Raw genomic sequence first — 26,605 nt, forward strand, 5'->3', positions numbered from 1 at the left:
AAAGAAAAGAAGCACAACCGCAGAGGTGCTCGCTTCAAAAATGCTTTGGCTCATTGTATAGAGTCTACGAGTCTCAATACTTATAGAGTGCAAGCAAGGTTGAAAAAAGGGCACTTTTCGATTTCGCTGAAGGATGATCTGTTAAAAGATCTTCACGGATGTCTCCTTTCAATCCCTCCTAACTCATTTATCTCCAGCTTCAGTGAGTTTTGATAGGTATGGTATTGTTTGGTTCTCTCCGGATAACGAACAAAGCTGTACCTGGTTGAAATAGAAATTGCAGGAGTCAGTAGACTTCCGTTTTATTGTCGACCCATATAGCCTTCGCTAGATTAAGGTATTCCTTCACATTCAGTGGAATCCCAAGGAATGCTTGAAGAGTACTGATATTTTGATGAAGCCAGAGCTCCATAATCCTGGTTCGTGGGCAGTTTGTTGGGAAGTTCTGAGAACCAAGTCGCTGACGGAGAAAATACAGCAGTATTTTTGCAGTATCGACGACCGTTCTCTGGAATTTCTATCGAAAAAGGGTTACAAACTGAGCTATGGCTTTCAAATGTCCCGACGATAGTTTATAGACCTACATCGGTTTAAGCCGAATTTGAATGACAGTATCTCTTCGGGGTGTTGTCGTTCTGTTATCTCAATATCCCCTCGGAGGTGTTGATATATCCGCTCATCGAGAAGTGTCGTTATTCCCTTGGGAGTGAAGAATACTTCCGTATTGTCTATGTTCTCTGTGTCGTTATTTTCCTTAACCCCAACCTTACTACTTCCCCAATCCTGCCGATGAGGGAAATGACGGAAAGACAAATCATGGCAAGGCACAAATCTCCGATCAACATGTGGAACATGACATTTGAGCCAGTCGCTACTGATTCCTGATTCCTAACAGTATGTTTGGGAAATTAGTGCACTAAGCAGAACACATCGCAAAAAATTATGCGATTAACCAAATTAGGAAAAAAATTCAGGTTGTTGTATGTTGTATGATACACAAAAAATGTTTTGAAAACGAAGTTTATTTTCCGTAAAGGAATACAGAACTTTTCTGGCAACAGCAGTCTTCAATTTTTGCACAGTACTATCTGAAACCTCTTTACCAGCTTTCTTCCACTTTTGTTTTATTGTAATCTTCAGCAATTTTCATGATTGCACTGAATTTTTTTCGATTTACTGTATCTTTGGATACAAAATTGACCCATTGATTGGATATTACTCCGAAGCTGATTTTGCATATGGTACGATGTCAAATCAGATAAAAAAGACCGTAAAACCGTAGTTTTATCAAAAAGAGACAATCGACATTTTTGAAGGCACTCTTTGAGGTAAGTTTCCTAGTTCACAATCCCGGTTGTAACATAAATATGTTTTCACTCAACTGCAGATTGCTTGCCAAACCAAAAATTTTCTCAATTGTTTGTGTGCATTTTTCTGTGACACCAAATTTGTTTCTGGAAGTGAAATGTCAATAATTTGGTTATTCTGAGTCGTTCAAGGAAGAATTTGGGAACAATGGTATGTGGTGCAGCAATTGCATGATGCTATAAAAATCCATAAAATTCTTATGATAGTATGATAGTATGGATGCGATGTGCTGATCTCAGTTCTGTGACGTGATGTTTTGTCATATTCATCGAATGTAACTCTGTTTACACCTTTGAGCCCCTTGGTTGAATAGTACCCAGGGGTCTGAGTGGTTTTAAAACGGCAAAGCAAAACAATGTTCATTCAAGACGTTTTCACTGTCTCAATTTTCATTAACTGGCGTTGAAAATTTAGGAAAATAATATTTACATGGTGCATTATTATATTGAAACTTAATCAATATACTAACACTATTTATACCCCCAAAACTAATTTGTAAAAAATGCCTCTTTCGCCAGACAAAAAAAAAGAAATTAATTTTAAATTTATTCCGAGAAAACATTTATTCTAATTACGAAACAAAAATATGTTCATCTTTCTTATTATCTGGCAGGCTATGTGAAGCAGCTACCAGAAAATACATCCATTTTTAAAGAAACAATTCTGAATAAAAATCGACGAGAAATTATACAAGAAAAGTTTACGTGCTAAAAAAAATCTGCCATTATCAAAAATCCAAATATTCTACTTCAATCCGAGTTAAAGCATTTACACATGAAACTCGCATGTTTGTAGCTGGAGAAGAAGGTGTCTGCCAAACATTTTGCATAACGGTATTAAGCCGAAACTACTCTACCACTTCGTCACTTCCTAGCAAGTGAGTGTAAGCGCCACTTCGCGTTGTGGCGCTTGCCTTCACCATCGATTATAGTGCGAATAACTAACCATACCCGGCAAGAGACAAGTTTCGAAAAATCTTTTCATAGATACCCACTCACCTGGAAGCCGTCGATTGCACGTCGTTGTTGTTCGGGCTAAACCGCTCGCTCTTAATACTATTGTTATTGCTATTGTTGGTGCTGCCAGTGCTGCTACTACTGCTCGTATTGTTGATTACATTATTATTATTATTACTAATTTGGTTGTTACTATTACTCAAACTATTGCCATCGGGCACGGAACCACCACTGCTGCAGCTGCCACCGTTGGCGGCCACTAGCAGCCCACTGCCACCGTTAGCACTATTACCACTATTATTACTGATTGCACTAAGATCACTGGCGGCCAGCGGCGATTGGCCATTTTTGATTAGGTTCAGCTCCACTTCACCGGCGGAGGCGGCCACTGCGGCTGCCGCCCCGTTTCGAAATTTTTCGTAGAACGAACTGGCGGCCGCCGCCGCTGCTGCTGCTGCCGCTGCACTCCCCGTCGGGGAGTTGAGATACTTTTTCCGATCGTAGATCCGTTCGCTCAGCATCTTGTCCAGCGATTGGAGGGCAGCGACTTGACTGTTGAAATTACTACTGCTGCTGTTATTGTTATTATTATTGTTGATGTTGTTATTGTTCAACACTGAATAATGACCATCGCTGCCGTGGGTCACCACCGAGTGCTGGGACGGAGATCTCCGGCAGCCGTTTCCGTTTTCCGGAAGTTGCAACTGCAGCCCGCTTGGTGGGGTGGATCTTCTGGGCGACGATTGGAAAGCCGCCGCTGCCGCTGCTGCTGCTGCCGTCGCCAGTGCTGCCACGGAACTTGCACCCAAGGCAGCCGTCAGTGCCGATTGTGGCGACGATCCGGGAGAAGTCGGAGTGATTGATTTTCTTTTGCCACCACCACCACCACCGCCGCCGCCGCCGCCACCAGCAGAGCCTCGGTTCGACAGCGACTTGCCAGCACCTTGCACCGAATGAGCGGACGATGGCGACGAGGACGCTGATGATGACGGTGATTGATTTGATGACGATTGCTGGAGTTGGAACCGCGACGACTGTTGCTGGTGTTGATATTGCGGCGGTTGTTGCTGCTGCTGCTGAGGTAAGGCCAATGATGGCGATAGTGCTGCCACTGAGGTTGCTTGTGGTAAATCTTCATTAACCGTTTCTCCTGCAAGCGGCCGGACCAGGTGGGGCAAGGAAAGAGAAAAGAAAAATTCCAAATTAGATCGATTTATGTTTTTATGTGTCTTTCTAAAGTGGTTATTGTGGAATAGATAAACGAATGTGAAAAAAGCGACACCGATGCGATGGGGACACTGACGGACTGCCTGCCCGGTGCGGTGGTCGTGTGGTACGAGCGAAGCGGCGAGGACGAGGAGAAAAGACCTCTAATGGAAATAGGTTTCCCTCGCAAGCCGCTGCCGTGTGCGGTGGGTAACTCCGCGCTAGCTGACCCCGTGCGCTTTGAGGATCGAGATATTTATGTTCCTGCTTCTTATGTTTGATATTGCGGTGGAGCTTGCCGTGACAAAGTTGATAGCGATGGGGTTGCCAGTATTGTCGAATATTGTAATTTACGATCATTTTTACTTCTTGTGAATTGCTTGAAGCTTGTGTCGTTTTCGAAATATATTAAAGGTATAATAAAATTACTAGATTGTAGTGCAAAGTCTGAATCAGATGGTAAACAACATGGTGCAAAACCATGCAGCAAAACTAGCACCGTTGCCAAACCGCAAACAATCTGAACTATGCATCTGCGGCTGGCGAAACAAGGCTGGCTTCCACACTTTTTCCTACAAATATAGCAATTTATAGGTTTTCTTCATGTTTACCATTTTATTCTGCTGCTGGTGCTGCTGCTGAGATGCTAGCCACAGTTTCCCCACATCTCGCTACTCCGCTCATGAAGAAGATGCGGCTCGAATCGATTTCGTACGAACTGAATGCATAATTAATTCAATTTATGGTCGAATATATAACAATTTTAGTGATTCTAGCTAGTGGAGGTCGCGATCTGTCTAATCACTACCCGGCCTCCGCCATTTGGGTTTTTAATCGCTGACGAAAAAATAGATTAAATTTTATTGTCCATACCGAATCCGAAGCCTTCTTATTTCGCGAATCCTAAAATGCGTAGCAAAACGGACCGGCGAAACCTGTTCGGTCGGAAAGTTCAACCAAATGTCAGGATCCAGTTTGTATGGGGCTGTTCTAGTTTCGTTTCGAACAAACGTAACCAAAAAAAAAACAAATGCTAGCGCCATTCGGTCGGTCAGCTTTTTTATTGAATTCTTCAATAGTGGGGTGAAACTATAATGGAGTAAGTTTTACAAATTAGCTAATTACCGCTTAGGTTCGCGCAGCTTGACTCGGAGTCGAGTGAAAATGGCAATCATCCTGCGTAAGCCACCTGCAGTTGTCGTTTTATGGCGTTGACGGATCCAGCAATTTGTTCCCATCACCATAAATCACAGGGCTGCGCGGGGTCGGATTCGAGCGTGAGTACTACCTCCGGTTTCCCCTCCACTAATGAACCACCACCGCCATAAAACCTAAGGTGACAATTATCTTGACTCACCCGTCAACGATTCGCCGCATGCCGTCCAGCTTCATTCGCAAATAAATGGCAGACATAAAACAAGTGACATTAAACCAAGTGTCAACGGTTGGCAGCGAAAAGGCGGGTGGTTGCATGAATAGGTACTTGAAGTCAGGGGTTCTACGCTCCGTCCGGAAGATACAAACGAGTGTTTCAATCAGATCTATTCTGTTCGCAGGAACATTGATTCAGAACAAATGTAATAGATTTCTAAGGAATGATAGTTCATTAGTTAGAAATCCTTGATTGCGCCAATCAAGTCAACCGACTGGAAGCTAGAAAAAGACCCCCGAAACCCCAGGAGAAACTGTATCTTCTGAATGTACTTATTTTTCATTAAGACTAGTTTCATAAAACCAGTCAATAGTTTACTATGTTCTACATCCGGCAACTAAGACACGACAATTCAACGCTCGATCAACTCGATCACAAAATATCAATAATATTAATTGTGTTAATACAGTTGTGATTAGTTTTCAGGGTAGTACCGTTCGTTCATCAGTACGCAATGTTCAAACTTGATTGGGAACAGCCATTTCTGCCATTCCTTGATATCCATTAACATAGCTTATGTAACGAATGTATTGCTAGCAGCAATTGCTTTTATTTCCATTTTTTATTTCGACTAATATGCAGTCACATTTTTCTCGTTTTTCTTCTAACGATATTCAATTAGCTAGAGAATACTAAGTACACCCAAAATGCGACCCAAATGATTTACCGGCAAATAAGCAAATAATAATTATTATTATTATTATTATTTATTGGGCTTTAACCACACAGGGTCATTCGCCGTCAGAAAGGAGATAGTTGTAATACATATCACTGATTTAGTTTTTCTTCTTTGAGATCAATTGGCTATTGAATTGATGAGGTGTTGAGCTCCGGAATGGAGGCAGCTTGCCAGGGCCGAGGGAGAGCCTCCCCAGCTGCAGCGCCCGGTTTTGGCATGTCAGTGGACCCACTGAACGATGGTGGTGGGTGACTTGCTTATTTGCGGTTAGACGAGAGACCTCCCCAGCATCCGGTTTGGATGTGGCGGGAGGCCCGTTGAGCGTTCCTGATTGATGAGTTGGCAGATTGTCGCTGTCGAAGGGCCGCTGGAGAACCTCCTCAGCACCCGGTCCGGGTGTGGCGAAGGGCCCCACTGGGCGTTAATAGCAATTGGGCTGATGAATTGCGGTTGTAGAAGGGCCGCGGGAGAACCTCCCCAGCACCCGGTCCGGGCGGTGGCTGAGGGCCCACTGGGCGGTGGTGGTAGTTGGGTTGACGGGTTGCCATTGTAGAAGGGCCGCGAGAGAACCTCCCCAGCACCCGGTCCAAGTGTGGCGGAGGGCCCGCAGGGCGGTGGTAGTAATAGTGCTGACGGATTGCAGTTGTAGAAGGGCCGCGGGAGAACCTCCCCAGCACCCGGTCCTGGCGGTGGCGGAGGGCCCGCTGGGCGGTGGTGGTAGTTGGGCTGACGGGTTGCCATTGTAGAAGGGCCGCGGGAGAACCTCCCCAGCACCCGGTCCGAGTGTGGCGGAGGGCCCGCAGGGCGGTGGTAGTAATAGTGCTGACGGATTGCAGTTGTAGAAGGGCCGCGGGAGAACCTCCCCAGCACCCGGTCCGAGTGTGGCGGAGGGCCCGCTGGACGGTGGTAGTAATTGGGCTGGCAGATTGCGGTTGTAGGAGAGCCGCGGGAAAACCTCCCCAGCACCCGGTCCGGGCGGTGGCGGAGGGCCCGCTGGGCGGTGGTAGTAGTTGGGCTGACGGGTTGCCATTGTAGAAGGGCCGCGGGAGAACCTCCCCAGCACCCGGTCCGGGTGTGGCGGAGGGCCCGCTGGGCGGTGGTAGTAGTTGGTCTGACGGATTGCGGTTGTAGAAGGGCCGCGGGAGAACCTCCCCGGCACCCGGTCCGGGTGTGGCGGAGGGCCCGCTGAGCAGTAGTGGTAGTGGTTGCAGTAGAGGATGGTGTGGAGTTGGCCGGTTCGCGGTCTGTCTCAGATGGATTCGAAAAGATTGGCATCTTTCAGGAAGGCAAGTAGTGCCTCTTCGTGCACTGGGTCGTTTGCCAGTGTTTCTCGAATCGAGGAGGGCAAGTTGTGATGTCGTCGTAGGTTGTCGAACTCCCTGCAGTTTATTAGTAGATGCTCCACCGTGAGTCTAGTGCTGCAAGATGTACATATTGGAGGATCGACGCGGGTAATGGTGTGGGCATGGGTGAGCCTCGTATGACCCACGCGGAGGCGGGATAGCGCTCTTTGTTCGACTCGGTTTTCGCGGTCTGTCCACTTTTCGAGGTCTCCCTTTACCTTTTGAGGGTAGCCTCGGAGAGTCCTCCAGTGAGTGATGAAGTGCTCAGAGGTCTTCGCCTTGAATTCCCTGATGATGTCGGATGACGGTACCTCATTAGAGAACAGGGCGCGAGAGCGCCGGCCGAGCGCGGCCAAGTGGTCAGCATCCTCGTTACCGCGGATTCCGCTGTGTCCGGGTACCCAGCATATGGTAGTTAATGAGTCACAGGATTGTTCTATGGCTTGGACATAGGGGTGCTTGGACTCCCCTGATTCCAGCGCTTTGATGACTGAGAGGGAATCGGAGAAGATCACTGTGGGTGTGTCTTCAGGTTTGTTGGTCACCGCAATGACGATGGCGGCGGCTTCCGCGGAGAACACGGAACACACGGAGAGTAGACGACGGGCAAGGCCCGCTCCGATTCCGCTCACACCCGCGCCCACCTCCTCGCCAAGTTTCGAGCCGTCGGTGTAGATGTGCAGATGGTTTGAGTATTTTTGATCGACCATCTGTAGGAATTTGGCTCTGGCAGCCCGGGGAGGATCTCCTGCTCTGGTGGATACAGCCAGACTGATGTCTATGTTTGGGCCGCGCTCGTGCCATGCGCGGTTGTTGACCCGATGTAGCTGGGCGACTGTGGGAAGAGGGGCATTGGCAAACATGGTGTGTATGCTCTTAGCTGTCTGTAGTAGATGGCATTCATCGCCCGATGTTTTTTCTAGGAACCCCATGGCTCGTCTTAGAACGGCTACTGCCACTGCCCACCGACAGGGAAGGACGCCGGTTTCCACGCAGGCAGCTTCGGCGGGGGTGCTTGGCAGCAGGTTTGAGGCTGATCTGATTGCTCCGTGATACAGCGGTGCGAGGGTATCGATTAAACCCTCCCAGTTACGACTGGTTATTTCAAGGCCATAGAACAGACGACTGTGGATGAGGGCCTGGCTGATGTTAAGTGCGCTTTGCCTGTTCCACCTTGGGTGTCTCGAGCTGATGGTGCGGACAAGACGTTTCCTGCTTTCGCAATCCTTTTTCACCCGTCGAAAGTGTGGAAGGAAAGTCATCTTACGGTCGATTATCACGCCAAGGATTTTTGGCTCTTTACGGAATGGTATTACTGTTCCGGCGAGTTTGACCGGCCGGTCGGTGGCTAAGTGGTAAGAGTTGCAACAGTGTGAAATAGCGCATTTTGGGGCGGAGATGCTGAAACCGACCGAGTTGGCCCACCGACCAACGGCGTTTACGGCAGCCTGCAGCTTCAGTCTGGTGCGGCCGGTCGTTTTCCCGATCGCTACAAGAATCACGTCGTCTGCGTAGATGAATACGAATATGCCTTTCGGGAGCGTGGCAAAGAGGGAGTTCATGCTGACTAGGAATAGTGTAACTGCCAGCGCCGATCCTTGGGGTACCCCGTTTGCCTCCCAAAATAGGTCCGATTGGTTTCCACCGATACCCACCCTGAAGCTTCGATCACTAAGGTATTGTTTTATGAAGCAGCCGAGGTTTCCGCGGATGCCCCATTGATGTAGCTGGCGAAGCACTCCTTCGCGCCATACCGTGTTGTATGCTTTGGCGAGATCAAGGATGGCAATGTCCGCATGAAGGTCGTTGGCTATGGCGTCGCTTAAAGTTTCGCCGAGGCAGCCTAAATGAACGCTTGTACCGAGTCCCTTTCGGAAAGCGAACTGCCGACGATCAAGAAGATCTTGTTCCTCGAGGAGGGTTAACAGGCGTCTGTTCACCATTTTTTCCATCGTTTTCCCAATGCAGGGGAGGAGACTGATGGGTCGGAAGTCATTCGGGCTTCTGGTTCCTTCGCATTTCTTCGGGATGGGGATCATGAGGGCGGTTCTCCAGTTGTCTGGTAGAGGCTCGCCTCCCCAGATCCTGTTGAATCCGTCTAGTAGCGCTCGCTTGGCAACTGGAGGTAGATGTCTTAACAGGGGATAACCGACGTCGTCGAGTCCGGCAGAGTTGCCTTTTGCTGTGCTTAGTGCAGTGGCAAGTTCCACCCCGGAGAAAGGTATGTTGTAATTTTGACTCGCATCTGGCGTGAAGATTGTAGGAGTAGCTTCTGTGGCCGTCTTCGTTTTGAGAAAGGAGGGTGGGAGGGAAGAGTCCCCCGAGATCAATGCGAAGTGCTTCCCGATTTCGTTTGCAATTTCGGAAGGTTCAACTGTCGTGGTACCATTGAGCGATAGTGCAAAACCGTTTTGTCTTCTTTTGCCACTAAGGGCATTTACCCTTCTCCACAGTTCCGCGGTCGACGATTCGGAACTTATCCCGCCCAGGAAGGCTGTCCAGCTGGCCTCCTTGGCTTTCGCGATGGCTTGCCTGGCCTGATTCCTAAAATGTCGAAAAACCGCCGATCGCTCATCCCATTGATGATGGTCAGGGGGAGTATTTTTAAGAGCTCGAAGAGCTTTTCGTCGTTCTTTAATTGCCTTAGCTACTTCTGGGTTCCACCAGTGAACCGACCGGTTTGGTGGTGCTCCGCTAGTTCGCGGGATGCATGATTTTGCGGCCTGAGTGATAACTTCTACGAGTTCCTCTGGGGAGTAATTGCGGTCTCGATCGAGGGCGTCCGAAATGTTGTCTTCGTAGGTGGGCCAATCCGCTCGATCGTAGATCCAACGGCGGCGTCGCGACGTTAATGGGGGCAATCGACCATGAGAGATTGTGATAGGAAGATGATCACTGTTCCCGATGTCGGCTAGGACCGACCATCCGCAGGCTCCGGCGATGGAGCTAGAGCATATAGTTAAGTCTATGGCGGATGTGGCTCGGCCCCGGAGAAAGGTTATACTGCCATCGTTTAGCGTCACGGCATCGCTATCTTCAACTGCGTCGATAATGGCGTTGCCACGATGGCAACACCTTTTTGATCCCCACACTGTGTGATGCGCGTTGAAGTCACCCATTAGTATGAACGGGGTCTGCAGTTGCTTGAACAGATTCCGCAATTTGTTTCCGACGTCTTTTACTTCTTGGGGGATATATATGGATGCCACCGTGCATTTTATGGGAAAGTTGATCTTTCTGGCGACGACGATCAGGTCGGTGTCCAGTTTTACCAGCTCGGACGGAAGGTCAGCTCTGGTTCCTAGGCCGACCGTCTGGTAGATGTTCGATCCTTTAGCTGAATCCCAGGTGTAACGGTGCCCGAACCACGGTGATGGATCCGTGTCACCTTTTATGTGTGTCTCTTGGATAGCGAGACAGATGGGCGCTGAGCGAGCAATCATGTGTTGGAGGTCACCTAGGTTTGTTCTCAGGCCGTTGGTGTTCCACTGGATGGCCAAGGTGTAGTTTGTTCGTACGGGTAGAGGGTCAGAGCTATGGTTGGGACCACGATTCCTCGCCGGTCGACTACTGGGTCTTGTCGAAGTTGGTAGAACGGGCGGTGGGGGGACCGCCGGTGTTTTGCTTATCGGGAGCGTTTGGCCTGTTTGTGCTTTTGTGGAAAGGGTAGAGGCGACAGCAATTGGGATCTGGTGAGTTATAGTATGGTGGGAACTTACCCGGGAGGGACCCGGGTTCCCCGCGCCGGCAACCGTCGGGGACTCTTCGGATGTCTCCGGCACTTCCCGAGTCGGGGGCGGCGCGGGGAGGTGGGCTTTTTTGATGCACGATGAGCAAGTTGTGTTGTAGGTGGATTGAAGTCTGTTGCTTTCTTTGGTAACGCTGGCGTTCTGCAATGATGCGGCTGATTTTGTACCGTGGGACTCTGTAGAGGAGAAGAGTGCGACAGATGGATCCGTTCGGGTTATGGGGTTGGTAGAGCTTACCCGAGGAAGCCCCGGGTTCCCCGCGCCGGCAACCGTCGGGGACTCATCGGATGTTTCCGGCACCTCCCGAGTCGGGGGCGGCGCGAGGAGGGGGGCTTTTTTGATGTATGCGTTTTTGTTGTTATTGCTGATCTGGTGTGAATCCAAACAAACGGATTCTGCTGACGAACTAGTGGAACAGGTGTTGATGTTCCGTTGCGGCTCGTTCGAATCGCTGTTCCCGTAGTGAAACCGTACTGGGTGCCACGAGCATCCGGCTATAGGGCTTGGGTGGCGGGGATAACGGTTGATGTTGCTGTGGTCTAGGGTTTTGGGGGTGGAGTCCAAGTTGTTGAGTTCTTTGTGTGCTATTGATCGTGTTGGCGTGTCGGGCGAGTGATTGTAGTTCAGGGTATCGATGGTTGACGGCTGGGTGCCGTCTGGTAGGTGTTGGCTGGAAGGGTTTAGGGGCAGTCGGTTGTTTGCTGTTGCATTTAGTCTAAAAGTACTTGCCTGGGTAAAACCCGGGCCCGCGTCAACAGCCGCCGGGGGTGCATCGGGAGGACCCGGAACGTCCCCGGTCGGGGTCGACGCGGGAGGGTTGTTTGTTTTGTTTCGGCTGTTGAATTTAATTGCTTTTGTTGTTTGCTGACTGCCGGGTTAGGCGTTTGCGAGCTGTTGTGTTTATTCCGAGATGGTGAATGGGTTGTCAGGGTCCGATGAGGGTACCTGATTTAGGTTATTCAGTGATGCTGTTGAGCTGGAGCGGGACCAAGACATTGCGGAGTCATTGTTGGGTGTTAGCAGAGTCATGTCGGGAGTTGCTTTGGAGTTGGGGCTTCTGGATTTATCAGTGCCACTTTTTCGGGAGTCTTTTTCTTTTTGGCGATTGGATCTTCTAGGTTCGGACAGGCTGAATGGGCCGATAGAAGTACCCGCTACGGAGGTTGGTTCAATAAACTTGCCCTTTTTGGCTTTCGTTCCCGTAAAAGCGTTTTCGTTGGTGTTCTCCGAGAAGTGAGCGGACTGATGTTTGTAGAGCTCGGTTACAGCTTGTCGGAGTTTGGCTATTTCGGCGGAGGCTGCTTGCAGCTGTTTGGCCTGCTTGGCACAGTGTTCCTTAAGAATATTGATTACCTGGTCTTTATTGTCTTCCGCGCTTTGAGCTTTGCTTTCCTTCAGGGTTGCTAGTTCTTTTTGTAGCTGGGCTATGATTGTGTCCTTTTCGTCGTCCTTGGTGTTTCCTTTGATGGTACTGGCATAGGTTGGGATTTGCGATCGTTTGGTTATTAGGGCTCTGGCTTCGGGATAAGTGATGTTGTTGTCGATTTTTGCTTTGGTGATCATTTCCTCCTCAATGAATTTGGGACACTCCCGGCTACGTGTCGGGTGTCCTTGTCCGCAGTTGATACAGAGGCTTGGGTTGACACAGGGGTTTTCCTTTGATGTTTCGTGTTGTTGGCTGCAGTTCAGGCAGGCGGCGGGGTTGGGGCAGAAACGACTGCCGTGCCCGAAGTGCCCGCACTTGAAGCACATCATCGGCAGTGGGTAGTACGGGCGAATACTGGTGCGCAGTAGACCAATATACACGTGCTCCGGAAGGATGGAACCAGAGAATGATAGGATAACCAGTGGTGTGTTGGTCGGTTTTTTGTCGACCATTTTTGTAATTCTCCGAACGTTCGTGACCCCCTGAGTCTTCAGCTCTTCCAGAAGTCTAGCTTCTTCTACGTCTTTTGTGTCGGGATCGTAGATAACGCCTTGTACTATGTTGAGTGTTGGGTGGGGGATGATCTCCACCTTTTGGCCGCCTATTAGCTGGTTCATTTTCTGTAGTGCTATATAGGTTTTCTTGGATCGGGTTCTCAATACGTATCTGTATCCCTTTGCCTCTTTTGTTGCGCTCACCAGGTTTCTGGGGTCAGTCTCCAGCACTGCCTGTACCGATTTCAGGATAAGAAAGGGATCGGCGGGGAGACGTTGTTCCGTGTTTCCTGGCTCGTCGATTGCCCTTAATAGTAGGGTCTGTTGGTCGATTATGTCCCCGGAGTTCATGTAGCCGGGGAGAGATCGACTAAGGGGTGGTTCCCCGCCCCAATCGGGGGGAGGAGGGCGCGGCATTTTGTTATTGTTGGTGGGGTTCGTCACAAAACTCTCGTACAAGTCACTACACACGCGAGTACCGGTTCGACTCGAGGGTTCGCAGCTTCACACTCATACAAATCGCCGACGGTCGGCAATTTAATGGGGGCGCAAGTTTTTAACTGGTACAACTTTCGATGTCCAATTTTCTCGCGGAAATGCCGTAGTAGGCTTGGAATTTTGCTAAATTGGGTCGGGAGTGACCCTTTGGCGGCTCCGCGGCCCCTTGGGGTGGGACGGACCCGTAGGGAAGCGACTTTCGCTGCACTTGATATTCGCACTACTGATCGGGAGAATTAACACTGCACTCGCGAGAACTATCGCTGGGAGAGCGAAATACGATTGGAGCCGGATGGCTGAGGCCGAGATTGAAAGAAAGATCCGGGTGGCGTAGGCCGAGCACTTATTTTCCAGGCAATCACGGGCCAGAACGAGAAAAAGGTAAACTCAACCGATCACTCCGAGTGATTGGTACGATCTGAGCAAATAATAAGATTCTAATGCGAAATATGCATTATGACTGGTATAATGCATATAAAACGTTATTGATCCAAGACAATAATGCATCATTACACCGTAGAAACTTACACAATCCCGCAATCAGAAATATATTGATGAATTCAACGGTATTGGTACTAAAACTTAAACAGTTCGGAAAACTTGAAGCGGCGGGGTTATTAAGAACAGGCCTTAAATCTGACAGACTAATCGTTTGTCTTCTGCTGGTAGGAGTCGAGTTTAGGCAGAGTTACTACGAATTGTCAAAGTCTACCAACATATCTAACGGCAAAGGGAGATATGTCTCTTTTTACCACAAGAACTGATCGTCGCTGTTTTGCTATCTTATGAGAAGCGCCATTTTGCACATTTCGAGAAAAACGATTTTCAAAATTTTAGATTGAATATCTTGAAACTTATAAATGATAGAAATAATTCAGAGAAGACAATTAATGCTTTTATCTATGGTGTATTAATCTTTCAATTATTACAAAGATCAGTATAGACTGTATAGTCAATACAGTAGGATTCCGTTTTTGGCAACAATATTATTTTTTTTCAGTTGCCAAAACCGGAACCGTGCCAAAAATGGAACCTTATTTTTAAAGTTTGGATTTTCAATTTACGAGTTCAAAAATGTTTCAAGGATTTTTAATCATATGTGAAATGAAATGAGATGAAAGAAAAAATAAGCAAATTCAATTTTATTCATGATTTTATCAAACTCAGACGTCGTGCAGCTTTCGACGCTCAAAACCTCTACCGCCCTGGGTATATATCCTGGAGGATTAGTGTCTTTAGCAAAGCATCTTAGATGGAAATGATCATTATTTTGACAACTTTGGTTTTGATCTAAATAAGTAGAAACTGATCTAGATCAGTGCTATCTTTTGATAGAGGTGTTCTATCAAAAAACTTTCTTGCGCAAAGTTGTTTGTTTTGATATTTCTAACACATGTACTGAAGACATTTATAATTTATAACCTATGTAGATGGCGCTACATGACATTTTAAAAAATACTCGAGAAAATGAATTTTAACATTTGTTTATGAAAAATATATCTAGAAATTAATGTTTCATTCCTAAATCATCGAAAATTTACAATAACAAAAATGCTTAAAACAGTGATAAATGTTATCATGACATTTTAAGGTTGTTTTCATCAAAAATATTAAAAAAATATGTTCCACAAAATTTGTAATAACCCACGAAGCGGCAGATGGCGGCAGCTGGAATTTTGTTTGTGACTAGTAAAAACCTTTAACTTTATAATCACGAAGAGAAAAATGTGGGGCAAGGTGTGCCTTTTGCAGACAAATGAAATGAGGAAAAAATATAATTCAAGTTAAATAGTTCCTACTTCGCTAGAGAATTTTTTAGTAAGCTAAAATATATACAAATATTTTCTTGTTTTCGAATTCAAATATAATATTTCGAGCTGAGAATAAATTTATCAAGTAATTTATAAAGTAATCTTATTTAAATTACTGCTGTGTCTAGTCATTTCTGCAGTTTTCCGAATTGTAGTCCAATCATAACGCTGTGCTTATTCTTTGCAAGAAACGTTTATCAGTCAGTTGTCAAAATAATGCTCATTTTCAGCCAAGATACTTTTCCGAAGACACAAATCCTTCAGGATACATACTCAGGGCGCTAGAGGATTTGAGTGTCGAAAGTAGCATTCTGCCCACTGTGCCGTCCTGTAGAATTCTCACAATCTTCGCGCACCTCTCGAGTGCAATTCCCCTCATTACGAATATGTAAAATAGCATTTAATTCGAATCGCTTTTCTTCGGCCCACTGAACGTCAAAACTTGAACAATTCACTGAATGGTAGTGTTGATTTCGCTCCTAGGGCTCTTATGTCTTCTTTCTGAAAATTATTGAGCAATTTTGTTTAAAAAACACAGCTCTTTTAAAAAATTAATAAATTTATTGCTTCTCCATAACTAACCCATCGTTGATCTTTCAAATGGAATTGATAGATTGAAAATCGAACTGCAATGCTTGAAAATATTTAGGTTTGAAGAAAACCATTTTTGTTGTAAAAATCATCTGCAAAAAAAAAAACTTGTCCATATTATAGGGGAAAGTCGTCGGTTACCGGCACTGGTCGGTTGTCGGTACCCCTATGTAGCTTTTGACAGAAACCAGATATAGATATTCTGATAAATATTATTTGTGTTATATATTAACGCGATCTTTTTGTGCCGATTGCTGAAGCAGACTCGAATGTTTTGTGCTACAACCAATATACTTTTTGAACAAGTGAAACTCTACTCAACAGTTTTTTTGATGATTTGCTTAGTGTTACAGAAAGAAGTAAATCGATCGAAAAAGTATGCGCATTGAATATTTACTATGTGAATGTATTCTATTTTGTGATTGAACGTTGAATGGCGCCGAAATGTTCGCCACAAGTTTTCTTTTGATCAGTTTTCAAAAAAGTTACTAAAATCGGTTGTCGGCACCCAAACTTGGTCGGATGCCGGCACCCAATTTTTTGTGGCAAATGCTCTCAATAACCTAATCAAGATGGGTATTTTGGAATGGGCTTTACGAATACATACCAGAGATCGATCTTTGGCACCATTCTGAAAACCAGGAATGCGACTTCCGGTTTAGCGTTTTACATTTACATGAAGAAAGCCCACCTGGTAGTGTTTTCACCGCTAGGTAGCACCGTATATACCCGATTGTCACGACCAGATAATTTGATGGGGGAGGGGGGCTCGGAGTTACCCTGTAGTCCCCCTCCCGTTTTGACTGACTTCTATCTGATCTGTCTGAAGTTTTGGTAAAAAACTGGAGTGCCTGAAACTAACTCAATGGCAGTGAATGCGATCCGTCAGTGCATTAGCAGTGCGTAATATTCGCACTAGTTTTTCACATACACATATTGTGGTTCTGATGAAGAATGATGTTCATAATACCTTTGATGGGTATTGAACTGAAAAAAATTTCTTTTCGCTTTGAATCGTGATGATCATCATTCATATTTTTCCATTTTTAGTAAATTTTTCAAGGGTGCCGACAACCGACCACATTTTTCAAAATGGTAAACAGTTATCATTTTACTAAATTGTTAATAACTTTTTTTAAGTTGACAAATGAAATTAAATTCTTCGATAAGTTATTAGCTAAGGCCTCTAGCTTTCGATTGGTATGCTTATTCCCATATATTGTTTAATTGGAGTAATGTTGTGAGCCAAAAACAAAAGTGTTCCGACAACCGAACACATTCCCCTACATAAATAATGCATCTCTACACTTATTGTAATGATTAAATAAAACACGTATATAGGTAACCCTTAAATACATAACACTGTTTTAAAACAACATTGCGAAAAACCTCTCAAAATTATCACAGTAATGTATTGAAGCTATGAGACAATTTTCACAATATTAAAAAAAAATTGATTTGCGCCTTTGAGGGTTAATATGGCTCCTATGTTTGGAAATAAAGTCAAATGTGATATAAATTGATACAAAAAATATCTTTTGCACATTTCTAAAAGACTTGTTATGACCAACAAAAATGTTGCCAAAAACGGAACCCATTTGTTGCCAAAATCGGAGTGTGCCAAAAAGGGAGCATGCCAAAAACGGAACGTGCCAGAAACGGAATCTTACTGTATTGAATTTTTGCCAAAAATTTTAACAAAAGACGCATTCACACGTGTCATAAGTGTATATTGCTGATATAATATGAATGACGTGTCATAATTGTGCATGGAAAATTTTCCATACAAATAGCAGGCTATTTTTACTCTTCTTTGCAACGAAGAGATAGAGAAATATTTCACCCCCTATAGCCAGGGTTACCACATATACAGATTATTCTGCATTTTACAGATTTTTCTTGATAATTTACGACCAAGATTCTGTATGTACAGATTACAGATTTTTGACTAAAATAGAGATTTTATAGATTTTTAGTGTAGATATGCAGTACCCAGCGTATTAGAATTTCGAATAACACTTAAAAGGCACCCCGCACAGTTCAGATCATAAGAAACCACTAAACCGTGGCACAAAATTGTCAAATTTTGATATCATTTGTTCTCCAGACAAAGATTAATTAATTTTTAATTGTCAAAATATTATTTTTTGGGAAGCTTCTAATTAATTTTTGAATACAGATTTTCGATACAGATTTTTTTTCTCGCGATGCAGATTTCCAGATTTTTTCACGAAAAATTACAGATTTTAATGTGGCAACCCTGCCTATAGCATAAGTTTTATTTTGGTGCACATTTTTTGCCCAGTAACTAAGAGAGCAGAGAGAAACCACATCCATCCTCTTGCTTGTGACAGAGCAAAGCTTTATTAGACGCTCTGCTTTTACCTTATCGTAGTCTGGTGGAGCAACGGAAATAAATTGCTCAGTTGGCAGATGAGAATAAAATACTTTCCTCATTACCCCCAAGGGAAGCAAATTTAATTCGCTTCACATCAGTCTTCGAATATTTCACTCGGTTTTCATGATAAGTGTCCATGTTTTACCTTCTGGGAATAGTAAAGATGTTTGAATGGGCAGCACCCAGTTAAAGGCTTTTCTTGGCACAATAAAGAGATGAGTTGAAATGTTGTTAACCCTTTCATGCCCAACTTTTTTCTAGTCCAGGTAGAGTTTCAAAGCTATTTTTCCTTGAAAACGGTGGGGTGAAGAAACACGAAAAGCCTTTTTTCAAAAAGATAGGTGCTTCCCTCGCAGTGTTGCAAGCTGCTCAATTTTTACCTTCCAATGCTCAATACAATTCTCCAAGAATATTTACAATAGTCTAATTGCGTGGAAAACGTAGCGAAAGACAGTCTAAATTGATAAGATTTATCAGTTTTCAATTATATTGCAATATAAGGAAGATATATGAAAAAATTATTTTCCGTCATCAACGTAAACAGTCCCTGGCAGCACTGCTCCGCCAGAATCCAATCAGACTATTTGCAATAACTTCAGTTCTAGAGCTGATCCTTGTAACTGTTAACACTCAAATGAAAGGCACTAGTCACATTTATTAGCCTTACTTGTTTTTGTAAGCAAATCTTGCCTGAATCAAAAGTTATGGCTGTTTTAAAACGTTGTTGTCCTCAAACAACATGGGCATGAATGGGTTAAAAGGGATTTATAGCATATGGATTGAATATTTTCTCTAGTAATTTCATCACAAGATGGCAACCGTGCAGCAATTCCCCTGTATGAGAGTTTTATAGGTAGGCGTCCACGGATAGTTTTCATCCCGTAATTTTAACCCTAGAGCCAAAAAATAGTTTTTTCTGATTCCTTATGACAGTAGCAAGCGACTTAGGTAGGATTTTTTCGATATTGTGCTGTTCGCGGAATGGCGCACTTTTAAGTGAAAAAACACCGAAAATGCTATTAAAATGGACACAAATTGTAAATTTAACAAAAATTAAGCAATAAGAAATTAAAATCCTACGTACTTTGCTGGAGAAACCAATTTCGAATATACTGTGAAAATTTTAAAACGATCATTTGTTCAAGTTGCATATCCCGCCAATTTAAAAAAGTGGGTTAGAGGAAAACGCGTGGAAAGTTTTCAGTACACTCAAGGTTTGCACAGGAGGCGGTGCGGAAGAATTGAAAATTTGAACATTTATATATCGTATCCGTCTTCCATTTTTGGGATATAATTTTTAACATCCTAAAGCACATTTTAGACAAATAGCATAGCATGAACACCTGCACAAATCGTAAGGTGGAGTTGCAGAATTGAACATATCTATTGTCATATCAGTTTTCGCCACGATCTGCAATGACGTAGACTCGCTTATTTCCACACACCTGGCTACGTCCTTACAAGCGTTTTTATGTCGATAGTAGTCCAATCATCTACTTATTGAAAACGCTCGGAACCGAAACAGTTTTCATAGATAACGGAGAAAACAAAAGGCGAATCAAATGTATATAAACATATATTGGAAGTCAATATAATCAAAATAACATGGAAAAATCTCACCGGGAACTCCGTGGTGCCTTCACGACTTCCGAACTGCCGTCTGGGCTTCACACCAGCACGCAGAAGCAGTCCCAAAAGCCGGCAGATCAAACACAGCAACTAATAGTCTCTTGTTAGCATGACGTGGGTAACTGTCCTCCCGGGAACGCTACGTCTAATGATTCACTGATGATTCACTATCAGAATTACGGCACCGAGAGTGAAAAACAAACTGTTTTTTTTTCTATTAAAATACACTGCAGAAAACTGACAGCGAAAAAAAAGCGTCTACTCTAGACGAGAGCTCGCCTACTGTGTCCATCCTAAAGCACATTTTAGACAAATAAATAAAAAATTCGACTTTTTAAAAATTCTACGGTGGTGTAACCACTTAAATGCCTATTACACTGATATGAAGGATATTAAGACTATTTTCACCCTAATTTTATTATAACCCTACTAATTTTAAGCCTTTGGTTAAAGCAGCGTCTGTATCTTTCTTCATCCCATTGCCGCAAATGGCAGGGTGAAAATTAGGCCACTCGATTTAGGTTTTCGTTGCGTTTAAACACCAGTATTCCACCATTTTCCGCCTTAATCCAATCTTTGCAAAAATAAAATCAACGTTATCCTCAAATCATTCTCAAAGACATGTTCAATAAAAAGTGTCCTAATATTAGTGTAATGCTCAAATGTCTATTAATTTGCTCCGACCGAACGTACGTACATAGATTACACACTTAATTTAAATTATTGAGTATTGGCAAATTTTACTTGGGTTTTGAACAGCAAACCATTCGGTAGTCAATTCAGTAAACCAATTCTGTTACCAAACACTCCGAAGTATTCCCTTTTATCCAAACGTCAAAAATACTCTGCAAATTTTCAGATGAGGATTGCTGACTTGTTCAGTAATTTGATCATTTAATTTGACGAATTGCTAGTGGAAGTAAATTTATTAGCTTTTTATTGGGTGTACAGACATTTACATTTCCTGACCTTCATCACGAATTTTAACCCCGGGATTTCTGAAAACGAAACATTCTAATTATAAAAAAAATCGCTAGTTCGCAAAACCAATCAATAATTATTTCCACTTTTTCGCGGTTGAATCTCTTCCCGAGCAGAGTCTGATATCAAATTGAGAACTAAACTGGATGTTGTGATGTAGTAGGGAATGATTGCTCAGGTTGTTGTCATTTTGGTCGTTTTAACGGTTAAAAGATCAAAATCGAAAGCAAAAAAATTGCACTATGACATCAAACAGAAAACTATTTCTGCTATCAGTGAAAGCAAATTGAAAACTAATTGAGATGGTGAAATATTTCATTGATAACAAAATAAGTAATCAATTTTATGTTTGTCAAAGAAATAGAAACAAATATTTTTTTCTAAAAATGTAAGCACATCAAAATGAGATCAAAATATGATGTCATATTTGAAAAAGTTTAAACTGATATCAAAATAAGATTTCAATTTGATGCTTGATATCAAAATATGTTGTATAATTGCTGTAATTTTGATGTTGGACTTTGCTCGGGTTCCTTGCACTATCCGGCTTTGAATTATTATTCTTGCAAGTTAAATCCCTTATCCAAAATCGTCATGTCTAAAATTGCCCTAATCAAGGAATAAATACACCTCAAACATAATGACAACCAGAAAAACCTGACTAATACTGCTTTCACTGTGTTCTGTTGAAAATTCATAGTTTTACGAAAGACAAAGAATTGCATTGCTCCCCGTATAAAGCAGTACCCACAAGGTTCCTCTGGGCCATAGGTTGTATATTTTCGGACCGGAGGTAAACCGGTTAATATATTAAAACTTTCTCGAGGTCTGACTGCCAACTACCCGGCCGTATCTCAGATAACACGTGTTCGGGCAAACAAGATACGTGTTCTAGTGAATGATCTCGGCCAGGCAAACGCGATTGCTTGCTGTAAGCGCTTTACGCAGGAATTTAAGGCGTACGTGCCTGCTATGGCCGTAGAAAACGATGGGGTAGTGTCTGAACCGGGCCTGAAATGCGAAGAACTGTTGGAGCACGGGGTTGGCTGCCTTAAGGTCCCCCCACACCAAAAACAGATTAAGATCTTAGAATGCAAACAATTGTATACCGCAAACACCGAGGGAGGTAAGACTACCTACTCTCTCTCAGGCTCGCTTCGAGTGACATTCGCCTACCTGTTCGCCTGTTTGTACCGCGGGTCATGAGCTGCAGCAATTGCAAGCAGTTGGGCCACACAGCCACATATTGTGGAAATAAGAAACGATGCGGCAAATGCGAAGGAGAGCATGAGGATGACTCTTGCGGCAAAGAAACTGAAAAGTGTATTTGCTGCGGGGGCCCTTCGCATGCTCTTGAATCATGCCCTGCGTACAAGCGGCGCGGGGATAAAATTAAGCGCTCCCTTAAAGGACGCTCGAGGCGCTCTTTTGCAGAAATGCTAAAGAATGCTTCGCCATCTGTCCTGTCCGAAAATCCCTATGCTGATTTGGATAACGTTGAGCAAGAATCTGACGACCCACGAGAGGGCACATCTTTGGTTAACCCAGGGGAATCCAGGAAGAGGAGAAATCTAGCCTCCCCTAGATGCCTCGTAAGGGTGCCAAGGTGTCGTCCCCTCAGAGTGCGCCAGCTACAATCAATAAATCCAACGGAAGTGATGCACTAAAGCCGAATCAATTTGCTCCAGGATTTGGAAATATTAATTCTAACAAGGAGTATCCACCACTTCCAGGGACACCAAAAACCCCAAGTGTCCCCTTTTTTCCAGCAGACACTCAGTTCAGTAACGGACTAATGAAATTTTCTGACATAGTGAACTAAATTTTCATAACTTTCAATGTCACTGATCCTCTTATAAGAATTCCACTCAAGAGCTTCCTCCGGAGGAAGAGTACAGGTTTTTGGCTGGTTTGATTCTCGACAGCGCTAATCAAGCTCAGACTAAACCAGTACCCAGCGCGAATACCCATGGACGATCTCCCACACTGTGGTGGGCCAAAGAATGCTCAGAGCTGTACGCGGAGAAGTCCACTGCATATAAGGGCTTCCGGGAAGACGGGTTACCCGCTAGCTATCAGTAGTACGCGTCGCTAGAAAGGCGAATGAAGAGTGAAAGCCAAAAAAACGCAGTTATTGGCGCCGGTTCGTCGACGGGTTAACGAGAAAAACAGCGATGAGCCCTCTTTGGGGTACGGCTCGACGTATGCGTAACCGAAACAGTATCAACGAGAACATGGAATATTCAAACCGCTGGATATTCGCTTTCGCCAAGAAGATCTGTCCGGACTCTGTCCCGGAACAGAAAACGTACCGCGTCACGTCTCCTCACGATACCGCGAACGAAACACCGTTTTCGATGGTGGAGTTCTCACTTGCTCTCTTGTCATGCAACAATAACGCCCCAGGGTTAGACAGAATCTAATTCAATTTGCTGAAGAATCTGCCTGACACTGCAAAAAGGTGCTTTCTGAACTTATTTAACAAGTTTCTTGAGGGTAACATTGTCCCTCATGACTGGAGGCAAGTGAAGGTCATCGCCATTCAAAAACCAGGAAAACCAGACTCCGACCACACCTCGTATCGACCGATTGCAATGCTATCCTGTATTCGGAAGTTGTTCGAGAAAATGATCTTGTTTTGCCTCGGGGTTGGGTTGAAACAAACGGATTACTGTCAGATACACAATTTGGCTTCCGCAAAGGCAAAGGCAAAGGGATGCGAACGGTTGCCTTGCGTTGCTTTCTACAGAAATCCAAATGGCCTATGCTAACAAAGAGCAGATGGCATCAGTCTTCTTGGATATTAAGGGGGCTTTTGACTCAGTTTCTATCAACATTCTGTCAGAGAAGCTGCACCAGCATGGTCTTTCACAAATTTTAAATAACTTTTTGTTAAACCTGTTGTCTGAAAGGTACATGCACTTTTCGCATGGCGATTTAACAACATCGCGATTTAGCTACATGGGTCTTCCCCAGGGCTCATGTCTAAGTACCCTGCTCTACAATTTTTACGTGAATGACATTGACGATTGTCTTGCCAATTCATGCACGCTAAGGCAACTTGCAGACGACGGGGTGGTCTCTGTTACAGGGCCCAAAGCTGCAAATTTGCAAGGACCATTACAAGATACCTTGGACAATTTGTCTGCTTGAGCTTTTCAGCTGGGTATCGAGTTCTCCACGGAGAAAACTGAGTTGGTTGTTTTTTCTAGGAAGCGTGAGCCGGCGCAACTCCAGCTTCTATTAATGGGTGTAACGATCAATCAGGTCTTCACATTTAAATATCTCGGGGTCTGGTTCGATTCTAAAGGTATATGGGGATGTCACATTAGGTATCTGAAACAGAAATGCCAACAAAGGATCAATTTTCTCCGAACAATAACTGGAACATGGTAGGGTGCCCACCCAGGAGACCTGATCAGGTTATACCAAACAACGATATTGTCCGCGATGGAGTACGGGTGTTTCTGTTTCCGCTCCGCTGCGAACATACACTTTATCAAACTGGAGAGAATCCAGTATCGTTGCTTGCGCATTGCCTTGGGTTGTATGCACTCGACCCATACGATGAGTCTCGAAGTGCTGGCGGGCATTCTTCCGCTGAAAAATCGATTTTGGGAACTCTCATATCGATTATTCATCCGATGCGACATTCTGAACCCGTTGGTGATTGAAAACTTCGAGAGGCTCGTCGAGCTTAATTCTCAAACCCGATTTATGTCCTTGAACTTCGACTACATGGCTCAGAGTATTAATCCTTCTTCGTATACTCCCAACCGTGTTCGTTTCCTAGATAATTCTGATTCTACTGTATTCTTCGACACATCCATGAAGGAAGAGATTAGTGGAATCCCGGACCATATACGCCCATATACGCCCGTGATTCCCAATGTATTTTATAATAAATTCCGAGAAGTCGACTGCGACAAAATGTTTTACACCGACGGATCAAATCTCGATGGGTCCACTGGCTTTGGTATCTTCAATGATAATGTCACCACTTCATTCAAGCTCGATGATCTTGCTTCAGTTTACGTCGCCGAATTAGCCGCTATTCAGTATGCCCTTGGGATCATCGACACATTGCCCACAGATCACTTCTTCATCATTTCGGACAGTCTCAGCTCTATCGAGGCTCTTCGTGCGGTGAAGCCTAAAAAGCAATTCCCGTATTTTCTGGGGAAGATACAGGAGTCCTTGTGTACGTTATCTGAAAAATCTTATCAGATTACCTTTGTTTGGGTCCCCTCTCATTGTTCTATCCCGGGTAATGAAAAGGCCAACTCTTAAGCAAAGGTGTGCGCATTAGATGGTGACATATACGAAAGATCAATCTGCTTCAACGATTTTTTAGTATATGTCGTCAGAGGACACTCAACAATTGGCAAACCTCTTGGACGATGGCTACATTCCATTATCCCAAAGGTATCAACGAAGCCTTGGTTCGGGGGGATGGATGTGGGTCGAGAAATCATACGTGTCATGTCCCGGCTTATGTCCAACCACTACACATTAGATGCGCATTTGCGGCGTATTGGGCATGCAGAGAGCAGTCTGTGCGCTTGTGACGAGGGTTGTCACGACATCGAGCACGTTATCTGGGTGTGTGCCGGGTATTGTGGTCTCAGTTAAAGAATCCCCTTCGGGCCCAAGGTTCGCGATTTCCCCTATATGTCCCTTATTTATACTCTCATAAAAACGATAAATATCCCAATTTAGCCTCTCTCTTTTATTTCTCGTTTTTGAAAGTTTCCTTCTGCCTTGTGGAACCGATCAGCTCCAGAGTGCCACTATGTAACCGCCGTCGCCCTTACCACTACGGAAACTGAAGCGAGTGCGACTCGAGGTCCGATGACTCTTGAAGGATTCCCCGTGGGTCTTAAGTATACCATCCGCCAATCCGACCTACTGGACTGAGGCGCTAAATTGTTTCGCTGATCTCCTGTTTGCCCGAAAGTTGCAGGTTTTACTCTTCTCTCCCGGTCACCATATACGCCTTCTCTCCCCTGTCCTTGATACAACTGCTTCTATACTGTTGTGGAAATAAGCCCCCCTCTGAATATCTTGACCAAGCATAAGTCTTCGTTAAAAAAATCAAATTTGTTTTCTGTATTCCTAGATTTAAGATAGCTGTAATTTTTATTCTTTGTTAAAACTATTGTCCTCCATCTTGTAAATAGAATTGTATCCCTAGTTTTAAGACATCTGTGAACTTTCAAAAATTTGTTCCCTCTTTTTTGTACCAAACTATATTGTTAGTTTTAAGATAACTATAAAATATTTCGTAAAATCTACTCCTCCTCTTGTGTATCAAACTGAACTCCTGGTTTTAAAATTTTTCATAAAAAAAATATTTTGCCCCCTCTCTTGTATATAGAATCTTAATCCTAGTTTTAAAATAGCTGTAAAATTTCTCTCCCTTATAAAAAAAATATTTCAACATTGTAACCTCCTAGTTTTAAGATATCCAAAATGTAAAAACAAAAGAATTTGGCACCGCCAAGCTAACGCATTTGTGCCTATCAAATAAACGAAATGAATAAAAAAAGCTCTTGTAGTTACCTGGGCAATGATGTGAAGAAGAAGTGTGCAAAATTCAGAACGATTGATTTCGAAAATTTTGAGTTATGGTTTACACCCAACTTGGCCAGGAATCTCCTGAAGATTCACTGTCTGCATCCAGTGTCAGGTTCAATTTGAAAAGTTATAATTGTTAATTCTTGATCAGACAGATTGCAGACTATAAGAAGTAATTCGTTGTAATTTATTATATTGTAACCGGGATTTGAAGCTTTCTCAATTTTCGCTTTACGTCTGCAAAAACTTGTTGAACTGAATCCAAGATATTGAAAGCTCAGCGATTTGGATTTAACCCATTTGACAAATTTACTTCGCTGAAAATCAGCTTTTGAAATTGTCAAATTCTCAGCTCAATTACTGAACTTTTGGTATTTCAGGCGTGATAAGGTAATCGTGCTGATCATTTGAATTACTTAATTTTCAGCAAAGTAAATTCTATATGCATGGTTAGTGGAGTAGTTAGA

The 26,605-nt window shown here is 44.1% G+C and overlaps 1 protein-coding gene across 1 annotated transcript in view; it reads right to left on the reverse strand.

Moving 5' to 3' along the window:
• LOC131678987 (myb-like protein I) overlaps positions 1–26,605 on the reverse strand; it is a 457,888-nt gene that overhangs the window by 209,438 nt on the left and 221,845 nt on the right. Inside the window, exon 3 of the mRNA XM_058959495.1 lies at positions 2,367–3,474. Coding sequence (XP_058815478.1) covers positions 2,367–3,474 — 1,108 coding nt within the window. The remainder of the gene's footprint in view (positions 1–2,366; positions 3,475–26,605) is intronic.

Source organism: Topomyia yanbarensis, chromosome 2, assembly GCF_030247195.1.
Source record: "Topomyia yanbarensis strain Yona2022 chromosome 2, ASM3024719v1, whole genome shotgun sequence".
Taxonomy (NCBI): domain Eukaryota; kingdom Metazoa; phylum Arthropoda; class Insecta; order Diptera; family Culicidae; genus Topomyia; species Topomyia yanbarensis.